Below are 17,167 nucleotides of genomic sequence, written 5' to 3' on the forward strand. Positions count from 1 at the left end.
ATAGACATATGCAGATAGACGAGAAATTTTAACTTTTAGGGAAGAAAAAAGATAATAGAAATCCTAAATGGGGAGAGATAAGAAAGAAAGAAAAGCAGACTTACTAAATAGTGAGAGATTTTAAGGAAGAAAAATATTGAAAATCCTAAGAGAGAAGAAAAGAGATACAAAAGGACAAATTAAAATTGTAAACAACCTCCCTAAAAAAACTTCTATTTTAACTTAACTAATGAGTTATTAGATGCTAATTTGACTGCGTGTAAAAAAAACATTAGCAGCAAAAAAATAATAACTGGACTATTTTTTGCTAATATTGGATGTATAATTTTTCATACGGTGTGATATTTTTAAGCCAAAAGCTATAAGCCTAGAATCTGTTTGAATCGATTTATTTTAAGTATTTTTAAGTAAAATATCTTTTAAGTATCTTTGGAGTATTTAAATAAATTTTTAAAAATATTTATAAAGACTTGGTTTTAAGTTAAAATGATGAACATAAGTCAAATGTCAAATGTCAATCCAAACAAGATTAAGAGCCCGTTTGGATTGACTTTAAGTTGGTCAAAACCAACTTAAAGCCCTTTTTTAGCTTTTGGACGTGTTTGCCTAATGCTGACTTTAAGCCATAAAGTTCTTAAAGTCAGTCAGAAATGAAAAGTTAGGATTTCTAACTTTTTTTCCAAAGTGCTGAAAGTCATTTTCTTTGACCATGGAAATTACTTTTATATCCTTTATATTTTAACTAAATTCTCAAACTACCTTTTTTATTCTTTTAACCCTAAAATTCACATCATAAGCACTTTTATCCAAACACTCAACTGCTTATTTATAAAAATAACTTTCAGCACTTCAAAGTTCTAAAAGCACTTTATACATAAAAGTTACTTTTTTTAAACCTATCCAAACGGGCTCTAAGTGTATTTTTCTCAAAAGTGCTTTTTAAAAGTATTTTAAGAAAAAACTATTTTTTTCATCTTATGCAAAATAATTTATGCTACTCTCCAAAAATATTTATTTTATCTCAAAAACTTGACAAAACACCTTATTTTTTAAGAATACGTACACACTTCTTAAAATAATAATAAAAATACTGTAAAACTTTTAAAATAAACACTTGTGAAAAATAGAGCATCAAATATTGTGGAACATCAAAGCAGTTATGGACAAGGTATTCCCACTGTGCAAATTAGATGATTATTATTAAGTTATCCTTTAACTTCTTCAGGCATCTGATCAAAGGTCTGAAAAATTATTTGTGTCAATAATGATAGCTAACTTAGCTTTTCATTATATGCGTATCAAAGGTAAGGTCTAGTCCCTTTCGCTCTATATCTTTTCATAAATTAAGTATACAACCTAGGACTTTTTGTCTTGAAAACAGTTAATATATGTTTTCACTACATTAAATCATTTAATCTTGACAATGTAATCAATATGGGTTCAGGTGCAGTAGTGAGACCGCTTCATCCTAAATCAGAAGTCTCGAGTTTGAGTCATGAGTATGGAAAAAAATTTGTTAGAAGCGTCACCTCCGAATGAACCCTGCAATGCGCGATCCGAATTTAGTCAGGGCTCCGAATACCGTGTGGAAAACCAAAAAAAAATAAAAAATCTTGACAATGTAAGTGTGTAATTTAACATGCAAATGTAGGTATTTACCATTGCAAGATGGATCGCGTTAATTATTAGAGTACATATACTTAATTATTACCCTAATATAATAATAATATATATGAAGAAGATGAATTAATTAAAGTCCTAAATGTTTGAGATGATGGTGAATATCAGGAGGATGATCATCAAGTCTGGGACGTTCAGGCTGAATCCAACGTCCATCTTTGTCTCTTATCATGCCTTTGTTCTCATCTTGCCTCCAATTAGGAGGAACACAATAATGATCTTTCAAGAAATCACATGCTTTGTTCACTAATGCTATGTCTCTTCCCTTTTCAAGCACGAATCTTCTCCCTTTTCCATGATATCTGTCCACATATAAAGTCAAAAATCAATCTCACGTCTAATAGTTTAAATTGTTAAAAAAATATTCATACTTTTAATATATATATATATATACGTCCTTTATGTACAAGCTTAATTCTTTTTTATTTTCATAACTCAAGCACATGAATTTTGTTTTTAATGATGAATGGTAATAAAATTCAACTTCAAGATTATTCTTCTACTCTGATATGATATTCGACTCTGATTCAAACTTGAGTGGGGTAACGTCTTGCATGAACGAGAAGCTGGTCCCCTAAGCAAATTATTGTTTACTAAAATGATCAAAAGGATTATTTTTTTCTTTGAAATTTTTTGTTATTGTTGGTATTAGAGTTTTTACACGGTGGAAGTTCGCAAGCAAGGAACATATTGAACACCTACCTTTCCAACTAAATCTAGGGCGAGTTCGTGTGAATAAGATTTGTATGTCTAGAAACTCTACAACAAGATATATAATACTCTAGAGAATGCCCATTAAACTAATGTATGAGTAGTGACTCATCTTTCTGTTGGGTTTAATTGATAGGTTGAATGAAAAATGGAGGAAAAAAAAGTGGAGGGAAAAATGAGTTGCTCCCTCTTGCTTAATGAAATAAGCATTTGTCCCACACAGGTGGTGAAAAAAAAGTCTCTTACTTAAAAGTAGAAACACTCTTTCATGTTGCTAAAGGGTCAAGAAGAGGGTCTCCCCTCGCTTGCGCCGTTGTCGTCGCTCGGCTAGGCTTTAGATTGATTGATAATCTTTTTGGACCAAATTTCCTTTAATTTTTTAATTAATTATTATTTAATTAGTTGAGTAATTGAAAAATTCTAACCCGTGATCCGACCCATTTCTTTCTTTCCCGAATTAATTTAAAACATTTCCTACCTTTTTTTCCAACGGATTTTTTCTGAAACTTGTGACATTTTTCCAACAGGCACCTTTTCTGAAAAGTTGCAAGCAAGCTATATATTTCTATTGTTCCTCAGAATTGTTCCTAAAGAAAATTTCTGAAAAAATATCTTCTTCTTCTTCTTTTCTGCTCTTCCTAAAAACTCGTGTGATATACAACCTTCAAGTGGTTCGCAGTCACCATAATTTGCTGTACCGCTATTTTGGTGAGTAAATAGTGTTATCCTAGGATAAAAGATTTCAAAACCTTAGGTACATAGAGGGGAATAATTTTCTTAAGGACACACTGCGCATTCAGTGGGCTCAATTTTTTGTTCTTACATAATTGTTCAGACACTGTTCTTATTTCCAGTTTCTATCTTTTATTTTCAAAAATTATTGTTATTGTTTCAACGTTTTTACAGTACAGATTACTAACAATCTTAAGGAAATTATTGTCATTTCTATTTTTCTGATTAAACTGTATTTTGTTTGGAGACTAAAACCTATATGGTTTTCTATTTCGTATAAAATTTGGTATTCTGACTTGAAGAGTATAAAAACTTCGTTGGAATATTAAAGTTCATACTTGTACAACGATTTAAAGAATATAAAAACTTCATCGTTGTTGTTGTAAAAAGTTTGACATTCTGAAGTATTAAAACAGTTTGTCTATTTTGACAGTGAAAAAAAATGGCAAGTGAAACTGCTACTACTTCTGCGACTGTTGTTGCAACAAGTAGCACTTCTGTGCCACCGATGGAAAAATCAGGAAAATTTTCTGGAGCCAACTTCAAAGAATGGAAGCAAAGGGTGTTCTTTTGGCTTACCACTCTTGGTATGCAGAAGTTCACCAACGAAGACCCTCATGTGCCTGCTGTTGATATGCGGGCCAATGAAAAATTTATGATTTCTGAGGTATGGACACAGGCGGATTTTCTATGCAAGGGCTACATCCTAAGTGCTTTGGATGATAATTTGTACAATGTCTACAGTGTTGTGAAAACTTCTAAAGAATTGTGGGATGCACTTGAGAAGAAGTATAAGACTGAAGATGCATGCTTAAAAAATTTGTGGTTGCTAAGTTTCTAGACTATAAAATGATAGATAGCAGAACCGCTGGAACCCAAGTTCAACAACTACAACTTATTTTTCATGACCTTATTGCTGAAGGTATGGTAGTTAATGAAGCATTTTAAGTGGCTGCAATAATAGAAAAGTTGTCTCCTTCGTGGAGAGATTTCAAAAATTATCTAAAGCACAATCGCAAGGAAACGAAGTTGGAAGATCTTGTGATTCGTCTCAAGATTGAGGAAGATAACAAAACAACCGAAAAGAAGTCGCATGAAAATTCAATGATTATGGGAGCGAACATCATTGAAGATGCTGCTCCAAAGAATAAGAAAAGAAAGAAACCTTTTGGAAAGAATAAGGAGCAGAACAAGAAAAAATTCAAGGGCAATTGTTATAATTGTGGAAAAGCTGGCCACAAAACACTAGATTGTCGTCTCTCGAAAAAGAACAAGGGAAAGGGACAAGTCAATATGGTGGAGAATAACGAAGGCATGTATGATCTGTGTGAAATGCTATCGAAATGCAACCTGGTAGGAAATCCCAAAGAATGGTGGCTTGATTCAGGAGCTACGTAACATGTTTGTGCAGTTCGAGAAGCCTTCGCTACTTATTTCCCTGCAACGCCTGATGCGACTATCTATATGGGAAATTCTGCAACGGCTAATGTTGAAGGATATAGTAGGGTATTTCTGAAAATGGCATCCGGCAAGGTGGTGACTCTAAACAAAGTTTATCATGTTCTAGAAATGCGAAATAACTTGGTTTCTGTCGGTCTTCTTATCAAGAATGGATTCAAGTGTGTTCTAGTTTTAGACGAAGTAGTTGTCAGTAAGAATGAAATGTATTTAGAAAAAAGCTACCTCACTGAGGGTCTTTTCAAACTAAATGTAATGGTTGTTGATGATAATAAAGTTCAAGCTTCTTCTTACTTACTTGAGTTAAATAATTTATGGCATTCACATTTAGGACATGTCAATCGTAAAACCTTACGAAAACTGATTAACTTAAATGTATTGCCTAACTTTAATTGCAATAAATCAAAATGTCAAGTATGTGTTGAATCTAAGTATGCTAAGCATCCTTATAAATCTATTGAAAGGAACTCCAATCCCTTAGAAGTGATCCACACAGACATTTGTGATATGAAGTCAACACCAACTCGTGGTGGAAAAAAGTATTTTAGAACTTTTATTGAAGATTACACTTGATATTGTTATGTGTATTTGCTTAATAGTAAGGATGAAGCAATTGATGCATTTAAGCAATAAAAGAACGAAGTGGAAAATCAATTGAATAAAAAGATAAAAATAATTAGAAATGATAGGGGTAGAGAATACGAATCTCATTTTGCAGAGATATATTTAGAATATGGAATTATTTATCAAACTACTGCCCCTTACACACCACAATCAAATGGAATTACGGAAAGGAAAAACTGAACATTAAAAGAAATGATGAATGTTTTATTAATAAGTTTCGATTTACCGCAGAACTTGTGGGGGAAGCTATCCTTACAGCTAATCGAATACTCAACAGGGTGCTCCACAGCAAAACACAATATATTCCATATGAACTATGGATAGGAAGAAAACCCAACTTGAAATATTTTAAAGTGTGGGGTGTTTAGCAAAGGTCCAAGTTCCTTTGCCCAAAAGGATAAAAATCGGATCAAAAACCATAGATTGTATTTTTATTGGCTATGCTACAAACAACAAAGCTTGTCGATTTTTGATTCACAAAGCAGACAATCCCGACATTCATGTTAATACGATAATTTAATCAGATAATGCTGAATTCTTTGAAAACATTTATCCATATAAAATAGAATGTGAGTCGCCAAGTGAAAAATCTAAACAACCTCAAGAAGAACCAATGGAAAGTAAATCAACCGAAGAGGATCCAAGGCGTAGCAAACGTCAAAGGATATCTACTTTCTTTGGACCAAATTTTATGACATTCTTGCTTGAAAATGAGCCTCAAACATTTAAAGCAGCAATGTCTTCTTCTAATTCAGCATTTTGGAAAGAGGCAGTCAATAGTGAGATTCAATCAATTTTGAATAACCATACATGATAATTGGTTAATTTTCCTCCTGGAAATAAACCTTTAGGATCAAAATGGATTTTTAAAAGGAAAATGAAAGTTGATGGCACTATTGACAAATATAATGCAAGACTTATGGTCAAAGAATATAGACAGAAAGAAGGCCTTAATTACTTTGACACATATTCGTCGGTAACAAGGATAACATCTATTTGGGTGTTAGTGGCACTGACAACCGTATATGGTCTTGAAATCCATCAAATAGATGTCAAGACGACTTTCTTAAATGGAGAATTGGAGAAAAAAATTTACATGAAACAACCTAAGAGTTTCGTAGTTTTTGGTAAAGAAAGAAAAGCGTGCAAACTTGTTAAGTCACTTTATGGACTTAAACAATGGCATGCGAAATTTGACCAACAATGTTGGCAAATGGATTTAAGATTAATGAGTATGACAAATGTGTTTACATTAAAAATACTCCAAATCATGAAGTCATTGTTTGTTTATATGTTGATGACATGTTAATAATGAGTAGAGATATTGCCGATGTGAATGATAAGAAGCATATGCTAGCTAGCAACTTTGACATGAAAGATTTAGGGGTTGTAGATTTGATCTTAGAAATTAGGATCCATAAAACTCCACAAGGTCTAGCATTATCACAGTCAAATTATATTGAAAAGATACTTGATAAGTTCAAGTATTTAAATTTCAATGTTGCAAAAACTCCAATTGATGTAAGTTTTGCCCTTCAAAAAAATGAAGGTGAAAGTGACTCACAATTGGACTATGCACTAGTTTTGGGAAGTTTGATGTATATTATGAATTGTACACAATCAGATATAGCATGTGCTATTAGCAAGCTGAGTCGATTCACGAGTAATCCCAATCAACTCATTGGATGGCAATGAAATGAATCTTGGGGTATTTAAAACACACCCAAAACTATGTTTTGCATTATAATAAATATCCTGCAGTAATTGAGGGATATAGTGATGCAAACTGGATCACCGGATCATCTGAAGTTAAATCCACGAGTGGATATGGTTTCACCGTTGGTGGAGGAACAGTATCTTGGAAATCATCAAAACAGACATGCATCGTTCGCTCTACAATGGAGTCTGAATTTATAGCTTTAGACAAGGCCGATGAAAAAGCTAAATGGCTCCGAAATTTCTTGGAAGATATTCCATTTTGGCCCAAACCTTTGGCATCTATATGTATACATTGTGATAGCCAAGCGGCAATAGGTAGGGCAGAGAGCGTTATGTATAACGAAAAATCGCATCACATTCGACGGCAACACAATATTGTTAGACAACTACTCTCTAGTGGGGTTATCACTATTGACTACGTAAAGTCAAGAGATAATGTATCAGATCCATTAACAAAAGGCCTATCTAGAGAGGCTGTTAAAATATCATCGAGGGGAATGGGGTTAAGGCCAATGACAAGTCATCATGACGGTAACTCTACCTAGTAGACTAGAGCTCCCAAAAACTAGGTTCACAGAGATAAAACAAAGTTATGAATGGCGGTTCAACATTGTCAAATAACTCAACCTATTCTCATAATGATGACAATATTCAGAAACAAGGATAAAACCTTAAGGCTTTTTAATGAGTTAATAAAGTATTAAAGTTTTTTAATGATTATCTAAGTCTGGCAGAAAATGACTAGATAGTGCGTCTATAGGACTACACGTTTAGAAATTACCTATGTGAGTGTGAAGTATAAGCTGCTTCAAGGGGAATGACGGTAAAGGCCCATTTTTTATGCATTCACAAAATCAGACGGTGTTCATGGCTGAAACGAACACAACCGTGAGAACCATAGATGGTTGAGGGTTAATTGTGTGACTTATGTTTTCTAGTTATACAACAAAGTTCGACAGTTCAAAGATATCACATCTACCAATTGATCAAGTATATCTTATATAAGTTCACTATGAAAAGTTCAAAGGAAAGCCTACTTATCCAGATGCAATTAATCTTCGCTTGTATATCACACACTTATGCGTGAATTCCTTTATCTTATAGCCATTTCCATTCATGTGGGGGATGGTTGGGTTTAATTGATAGGTTGAATGGGAAATGGAGGGAAAAGAAGTGGAGGGAAATAAGCATTTGTCCACATAGGTGGTGGAAAGAAAAAAGTCTCCTACTTAAAAGTAGAAGCACTCCTTCATGTTGCTAAAGGGTCAAGAAGAGGGTCTCCCCTCACGCCGTCGTCGTCGCTCGCTCGGCTCGGCTTCGGATTCGGATTCGGATTCGATTCGGTCAAATGATCTGATTGATTGATAATCATTTTGGACCAAATTTTCTTTAATTTTTTAATTAATTATTATTATTTAATTAATTGAGTAATTGAATAATCTTGACCCGTGACCCGACCCATTTCTTTATTTCCCGGATTAATTTAAAACATTTTCTACCATTTTTTCCAACAGATTTTTTCTGAAAGGTTGCAACCTTTTCTGAAATAGTTGTAAACCTTAAAGTTGTGATCTTTTCCCAACAGACACCTTTTCTGAAAAGTTGCAAGCATGATATATATTTTTGTTGATCTTCAGAATTGTCCTAATGAAAATTTCTGAAAAAACATCTTCTTCTTCTTCTTTTCTGATCTTCCTAAAAACTCGTGTGATATACAGCTTTCGAGTGGTTCGCAGTCACCATAATTTGTTGTACCGCTATTTTGGTGAGTAAATCGTTCTATCCTGGGAGGAAAGATTCCAAAATCTTTGGTACATAGAGGGGAATAATTTCCTTAAGGACACATTGTGCATTCAGTGAACTTGATTTTTTGTTCTTACATAATTTTTCAGACACTGTTCTTATTTCCAGTTTCTGTTTTTTATTTTTAGAAATTATTGTTATTGTTTCAACGTTTTTACAATACAGATTACTACTACTTTCTCTATTCATTAAAAATAATGTGATGTCTGTGCACTTGCCTTTGTTTATTATTTTTCTTTTTACCACTTTCTCTATTCATTAAAAATAATGTGATGTCTGTGCACTTGCCTTTGTTTATTATTTTTCTTTTTGAAGTCTTCATCTATGCATCTGTTCAAGATATATCTTGAACTTTAAATAATTACAGATCCCACTTGTCTACCTCATAACTACCTTTAATTTATATATATATATATATACTTTGGATTATTAGCTCTTGAATTATGGGTTGTTTTTATATTCTGTTTCAAGTAGTACTGTTTAACCATTTTTTACTAAGCAAAAAAATTATTTAAAGTAAAAAATAAAAAAAAAACTTGAATTTATAGATTTAGCTATAAGATTATTTTAAAAATATATTATAATGAACTTGGATTATTATTTTCTCATTTGGTGAAAAACCAACTTAAGTCTTAAGTTATAGCTCCAACAAATTATGCATCCTCTTCCTCCAACAAATATGAGAACCACATAACATTTTCAATGATTGTATAAATGCATTTACAACTTTAATTGATTAAATTAAACACTTTTGTAATCATCCATGATTGTTGGACTAGTTTTGATTCAAATTCTCTAATTGTTAATAATTATGTGCCAAAAATAAATAAATACAACCACCTGAAGTTGATCAGTTGTCTTGAGTTTAAATCAGATAATGTAAAAATATTTCGATAAGAAGTACTTTTTTTTCCTTTCAACTAGGACGAAAAACACAAAAAAGATGAAGAGAGAAGACTAACCCGTCAAGCAAATGCAAATGAGCCTCCAAATTATGTGCACAAACAAGATCATTAGTTGGTTTCAAAAAAGGTGAGTTCTTATGATCCAACGCCAACTCCACTCCAACATGTGAATAACTCCACGGCAACTTTTCACATATTTTCATAACCATAGACGGTGAATGCTCATTCAACACTAATCCTGGTGATTTTGGCACAATGTCATGAACATTCACAACTCTTAGAACTTTTACACCTAATTTTTCAATTCTTTCTTTGAACCTTGCGTTACCAACTCTTGGCCCTGAAAATGAAAAAACACAAATAGGCACAGCACTTGTATCCGCCTTTACATTTAATCCCGTTTCGACAATGTCGTACGCACTTAATATTGCTAGAGCGCTACCTAAGCTGTGTCCGGTAACCGTTATGCTCATTTCCTCGTCTGGGTACATTTCTAAAATTCTCTTCATCTCCGTTAGTATTTGTTCTCTTGCTGAGAACTTGCAATACCTGAATAAATCATTCAAATTTTACTAACAAATCTGAAAAGAAAAAAAACCATAAATTCTGAAATTGGTACGATGGATAGTAAGTACCTGCACTTCTCGTCTTTGTCAGTGTAAAGATCAAGAAATCCAGATTCCACCTTGACATTAGGATCAGGGCAAGGTATATTGTCTGAAGAAATCGGACGGAGGTAATCCATTAAATCAGCAATCCATTCCAAACGAGTCACGGTGCCTCTCCATGCTATTGTTATGTCACGGCGGCCTAAACGTTCCGTTGTTTCGTCATTTGAAACAGCAACGTAACCGATCCAATTTGCGTTTTTGCTCCATATCTATTATTCCAACATAATATGATTAAGTAAATAAAAATATATCTTTTTTTCTAACAATTTTGACTTTTCAGATGAGACAGACACAAAATACCTTAGGCCAACGCGATTGCTTGAAGAAATTTGGCAAATTAATGTTTGAAGTTGCATATAGATAACGTGTGATATCATACCCATAGTCTGCCATGCCCAATCCATCAAAAAACTTGCGCCGTGGAAATTTGCAACTCCCACAATACTTAGAATACGGATCAAAATCGAAAGCATCGTAACAAGCTTGAGCCATTTCTCCATAACGAATTAATTCGTTACGTAGAAGTGGATCCATTGGATCAAGCATACCTACCCAATCATCTTGACCGTGAATTTCTAGCCATCGATCTGCTACTTCTAATTCTTCAATTTTCGCCGTTGTAGTAGTAATACTACTTTCATTTTCTTCTAATTGATCGACGGATTTGTTGCCCTTTTCTTTTTCGAACTCACTGACAATAGATGTGAAAGATCGGCTAGTTTTAGAGGACAAAGAGAGTGTTCTGGTTGACAACTTGACTCTAGTAGGGAAATACAAGGAAGGAAGAAATGAAAAATTAGATGTACTTTCGTGCTGATGGGGTGTACATGTTTGGAATGTAAGAGTAGAGTTAGTGAGAGAAGCCATTGATGAAACAAATGAAGTCAATGATGGGGCTTAGCTGAGGAGGGGTTATGTATGGGATGAAGAAAAATGATGATGGTCCGGTTTAATATATATATATATATATATATATATATATATATATATAGTAATAATAATAATTCAAAAGAGAGATGGAAGCAAGGTTGATATAATAGTAGTTTGAAAAAAAAGATGTATGGTAGCTTCTTTAGAAAATGGAAGCTAGGTTAATATATATACTCTCTCTTCATTTTTATTTGTTCATTTTAAACTTTGCATGACTCTTAAGAAATAATGATAAATATGATAATTTTATCACAATACTCAGATTAATTGATGTATAGTCGATCTTAAATCTTAAAAAATAATTTAGCGAATAAATAATTAATATTGAGGATACAATAGAAAAAAATCTTTTTTTATTATATGTTAAAAATAACAAATAAAAATAAAAATTTATTTTTTAAATACTGAATAAGTAAAAACAAATTTGAAAAGTGTTGATGTGAAGAAAAATGAAGTGCGCATGTATCACATGGAACTATTTTGAATACTAGTAGCTAATATTCGTGGAACTTTGGAGGTTGACCTAAATGAATTTTTCAAGAAGATTCCGAATTATGATTTCCTTTTTAAAAAAAATTAACTTTGTTATAACTCCGCTCATCATCGCAATATAATACAGTCAAATCTCTTCATAATAGTAATGTTTATCTGAAAATAAAGTACAAAAAATTAAATGTATCAAAAAATATTTTATATATATATATATTATTAGACAAAAAAAAAATGAAACGGATGATGTACTATTTATTTCTACTTAATATAAACTACTAAGCTAGAGTTGATTAAGATCATTAGAAACATATATACTATTAAATAAAATTTGTAAACATAGTTGGCAGTTGCATGTTCATGTACCCGGTGGCCACTTATGAAAAACAACAATCTTCAACCCATTTAAAGGAAACACACAAATCCCATTTTTAATGAAATAAAACATCATATTTATAATAATAACTTATAGTATCGTTTTGACATCCAAAATATAGTAATAAAATTTTCACATTATATATACAACTTTCAAAATTCTATCATTGTTCTTCCTTATTTAATCATTGTTGAAGGTCTAAAACTGATGGGTAATCGAATATCTAAATTGATGATTTCTTATTTTGTTTGAGATTCGAATCAAGAACTGAAATTACTAAAATCTACAATTATGTTATTTCATTTGACCTCCAATTATTGGAATTGTCATCTCTGGTTTGGAGTTGATTGAAGGTTTGAAATCTAGTTTTCATAGTGTAGTGAAGCTTAAATCGTTAAATTCAACTGGAATTAGTGATTATTGGGGTAAATTTCACCCCCTTTTATGAAGCTTTGAAGCTGAAATTGGGGTTTGCAAAATTAATCAGAATTATTTTTGATTAAGAGTGTGTTTTGTAGGAAGGAAAGAAAACTTTTTTTAATTTTCTTATGTTTGATTGACTTAAATATTTTGAATAATGTTTTTCAAATCAGATTATTTTCCTCAAATTTAAGGAAAATGATTTAATTCCTTCCAAAAACTAAGGAAAACATTTTCCAAAATCCAACATCAAATTACAATGTTTTCTTCTTACCCCACCCCTACCACGACCCCCCTCCCCCCAAAAAAAATAATTTAAAATTTTTAAGAAAAAATCAAAAGTTTATTTTTAAAAAATATTTCACATTTTGAAAAATTCATTTTTTTTACCCCATGCCCTACCTCGACCCCCCACCAGCCCCCCAACCCCCCCCCCCCCCCACTCCCAAAAAAAATTAAAAATATTTTTTTAAAAAATAAAATTATTTGAAAGTTAGGTCTAGAGTCGAGTGTGGTCGGATTTCGGTTCGAAAGTCGGGATCGAATCTAAATTTGAAAGTCGAATCTTGGGTTGAAAGTCGACTTGGGTCCCACATCATGTGTCGGGGTCGGATCCCGAGTGAATTACTAGAATTGATTTTCATGTCAGAAACTATTTTCCTAAAAAATATTTTCTACTCTCTAGTCAAAAATAAAAGATATTTTCTAAAAAATATTTTCATTCACTAACCAAATAATATAAAATATTTTTTGAAAAATATTTGGCACTCACCAACCAAACATAAAAAAATAAGTTAGAAATCAACATTTTCTAGGAAAACATTTTTCATGGAACGTACTAAAACACACCCTTGGTGTTGTTCCAAAATCTTGAAAATATCTTGAGCTTGTATATCAATTTGGAAAGATTTGATACAAATTTGGTGAAGTTTTAGATCAAATATTATATTGATTCCTCCAAGTTATTCCAATAAGATCGAGCAACACCCAATTGATTTTCAACACAAAAAATTGATTGGAATTAATGATAAAAGAATGATACTTGACAAAATAAATTGTAAAAAAATTGGGGAATTCATGAGGAAATAAAGTTCACTTACGTATGATCGTATTAGCCTATTTTGGTGTTAAGGTGTATATGCAATTGGAGTTGTCGCCTTCAAATTATCTCTATTTTTGGATTAAATTGTTACACAATAAAAGGTATTATTGAGTTGGATATTTATTTGAAAGTATTAGTACTCCTAAATCATCTTAAATTCTCTTAATTAAAATGAAAAAATTACTGCATTTTAGTAATATGTTTTATGGATTACCATTTATAATAATACACAACAATATTATGATAAATCTATTATGTATTAAAAGTAAACTATGCATGTAGTATAAATGTATTATAAGTGTTTTAAAATATATTATACTTGTTGGTAAAAAAATTGACACAATGTATTATAGTGTCTTGATAAATATATTATTGTCCATGAATAAAACTTGCATTATATATGTTTTATAAATTGTTCTCTGTAATATATATTAAAACTGTATTATAAGTGTATTATAAGTATGCAGTAAAAGAAATGTTATTGCTATAAATGATAAATATTTTCTTAATATGCCATTTCTATGTAAGTTTGACAATTAAAAATTAGAGCAAACAACACAAATCTCACTATTTTAGGGCCTAATTATGTGCCTTCTCTTGAGTTTTCGAAATTACCATTCGTGCTATACAATACCTCTCTCGCCTCTCTCCTATCTCGCACGCCTCTCACCATATGTATCTATATTTTAGAATGTATTCAAAATGTATCTAGTGTGATTCTCATGAATTAGGAATACACTGACTCTCTCTCTCTCATCCTTCTTATTCTACTCGCCTCTCTTTCTCTTTGGCTCGCCTCTCTTTCTATGTAGAGTGTATTTTGTAGCAACAATATGTGTATCTAGATTTAAGTTAAAATTTGATATGAAATTATTAATTAGTAAAATAATATGTAATTATTTCAAACTATAGAAAGAATTAGTAAATATGATAGGGATATTTATATAAGCAAATAGTTTTTCCCTTAAAATTAATCAATTTAATTCGTAGACCATAATCAATATCTTTTGTGAAAGAGATTTTGCTACTAACGAAATGTCCCTGGCTTAAAGGCCCACCCCAAAAGCAACATTAATGACTGACGCAAAAGGTATGGATAGCCCTAAATCTTCCTATATATAGTTTAGTTGTTACATTGTTTACGTCTTTCCTTGCAAGTTGTGACTTGTGACCCTCAAAATAAAATATTCTTCTATCTCAATTTATGTAGTATTTTTATTTTTTATGAGTCAGCAATTTAAATTTGATTGGAAATTTGCGCATGAAATCTATAATTTTTTTTGAAATGAAATTTGTATATTTCTAAATTATATAAAAAGTAATATAAGTTACAATATTTGACAATTTATAATATTTGAAAGGTATGAAAAATTTACGGTAAAAAATAGACTTGTTTGAACTTTAAAATTTGAAAGGTGTCACATAAATTGAGACAGAGAGATTAAAAAGTTGAAGTAGTATTCATCTCCTCTTTTATTTTCTAAAATAAATATACCAAAGTTGCCTTTGCCTCAGCGTTGAATTATTGAACATGGTACATCTAAGGTTGCAGGCCACCTCCCACGGAAGTCTAATCTAATGATCCCTTTTATACGTATATTCTCTCATCTTACATACTCTAGCGGGTCCAAAATTTTCATAAGAAACTCGAAAAATAAAAATATAATATTTGGAATTTGAATTTGGAACATAAACTTGTAATCTTATGTTTTGGTGATTCAAAATCTATACTATATATAAAAATTTAAAAAGTTATTTTATATATGATGTAAATTTTTGTCGAGAGGATTGAGATGAATACCCAACATTATACTCCCCATTTATATACCTCAATGTAATTATGGGCCTTTTTTTTTGGAATGTCGAACTCATGGCAGCCTGTTTTGTGATTCTTTTCTGGCGAGGCCCTTTCAATGTAGGCCAATGCAAACAAAGTTGCAGCCAATGAATTATACCGTATCTTACGTCAAATCAAACCAATTTAGGTTATGTTTGGCATGATTTTTTAATTTTTAATTAGTCAAAAAAATTTAATGATTTTATTTTTTAAAAATATAATTTCTTAAAAATGAGAAAAATGATTATATAATGAAAATATGAAAAATAAGTTTCACAACTTCACTCTACGATATTTTGTGAATTTTTTTCTCATCAACAATTGTGTGCTTCTAATCGTTTCTTAGTAATGATAATGACGAACTAAAGAAAAAAGTATGACATAATTTGGGACGGAGGGGACCAAGTGGCCAAATATTAATGGAGAGCATGTTTAGTCAATTTATCACAATTAAAGGGCATTTGAACACTTTTCCTTCTTTAAATATATGTGATAATTATAAATTAAAAAAAAAAAATTGTACTCGTCAATAGGGGTTCATGTGCGACAAATGTATGTGTAGACTAATAATACAAATAAATTTGGAACCTTCAGTTTTTTGAAACGTACTATACATTTCCTCGGACTTGATCCTTTCCTTGGCAAGGAATGAAATCACCGACTTTCCAAACATAAGCTCTTTGCATTCAAAGCAGATGAACAAGGATGACAGTTAAATACTCTACTAACCGGTCCTCATCATTCTCTTAGCACAATTATCATACTTTTAACTTGTAAGTTTGTAACGATCTGCCCCCGTCGTTAGGGATAGGCCAATGAGAAAGGATTTTGGGCCAGAAAACTTCGGGTAATAACTTTGAAAAATTTTAGTCTAGGTCAGACTTAGATGAATTCTGAGTCAGGTGAAGTCTAGGGTGACTTTGTGAATGGTGGGGGATCGAATCTCCGTTTTGGTTGGGTAAGCTGATAGCCAAGACAATACGGAGCATTTACGGCTTCGCGGAATCGCATTCGGGAGAGTAAAACTCCCAAAATTGGACTTTGGCGTGAAGGGTATAATTTTACATGTCTTTAGAAGAGGGTGTGGTTTGAAATAGGGGCTTGGAACTCAAACTCCGAGCTCACGTTTTTCACATATTCCGCCAGGGCCGGGCCGTCAGAGTGGGACAGTCGTAACTTAAGTTAGAAAAAACCCCAGAAATAGGCTAATCCTGCAAAAACAGTTTCTAAAACGACAGAAGGCGACCTAAGGCGATTTTCATCAATTTTCCATGGATTTCCACACTTAAGGTAAGGATTTTACTCCCTAAGCTCATATTTTGATTCCTAATACTCATAAACTAGGATGGGTGATCGTTGGGGGAGGGTTTGAACTAAAATTGATGGTGGAAAATAACCCTAGGGTGGAGATAGGATCATGGTTTTGGCCTAGGAGGCAAATTATCTAATAATTCATGTGAACTAGGTCATTGTATTGATCCTTTGTATATATATGTGACTTATTTTAGACCAAGAACTAGCGGAACGAATCCGGAAAGGGAAAGCTCTTGCACGTTAAGGTTGTTGAAGCTCGAATTCGAGGTAGATGATGGTTTTGTTCCCGTATGTATTTTATGTTTTTGTTAAATTGCTTCATGATATGCATATGTGTATATGAATAGGGGAATATGCTAGATTATACTTGAAATGATCAGCTGCTGGCCTATTTTG

The 17,167-nt window shown here is 32.1% G+C and overlaps 1 protein-coding gene across 1 annotated transcript; it reads right to left on the reverse strand.

Moving 5' to 3' along the window:
- Positions 1-1,611: 1,611 nt before the first annotated feature.
- LOC129882775 (phospholipase A1-Igamma2, chloroplastic-like) lies at positions 1,612-11,255 on the reverse strand. Its single transcript, XM_055957220.1, has 4 exons — positions 10,604-11,255; positions 10,268-10,512; positions 9,690-10,181; positions 1,612-1,982 (listed from the first exon to the last, which is right to left on the reverse strand). The coding sequence occupies exons 1-4, from the start codon at positions 11,168-11,170 to the stop codon at positions 1,751-1,753; spliced, it is 1,536 nt and encodes a 511-aa protein (XP_055813195.1). The 5' UTR covers positions 11,171-11,255; the 3' UTR covers positions 1,612-1,750.
- Between the last annotated feature and the right edge of the window lie 5,912 nt (positions 11,256-17,167).

Source organism: Solanum dulcamara, chromosome 3 (genome assembly GCF_947179165.1).
Source record: "Solanum dulcamara chromosome 3, daSolDulc1.2, whole genome shotgun sequence".
NCBI lineage: Eukaryota > Viridiplantae > Streptophyta > Magnoliopsida > Solanales > Solanaceae > Solanum > Solanum dulcamara.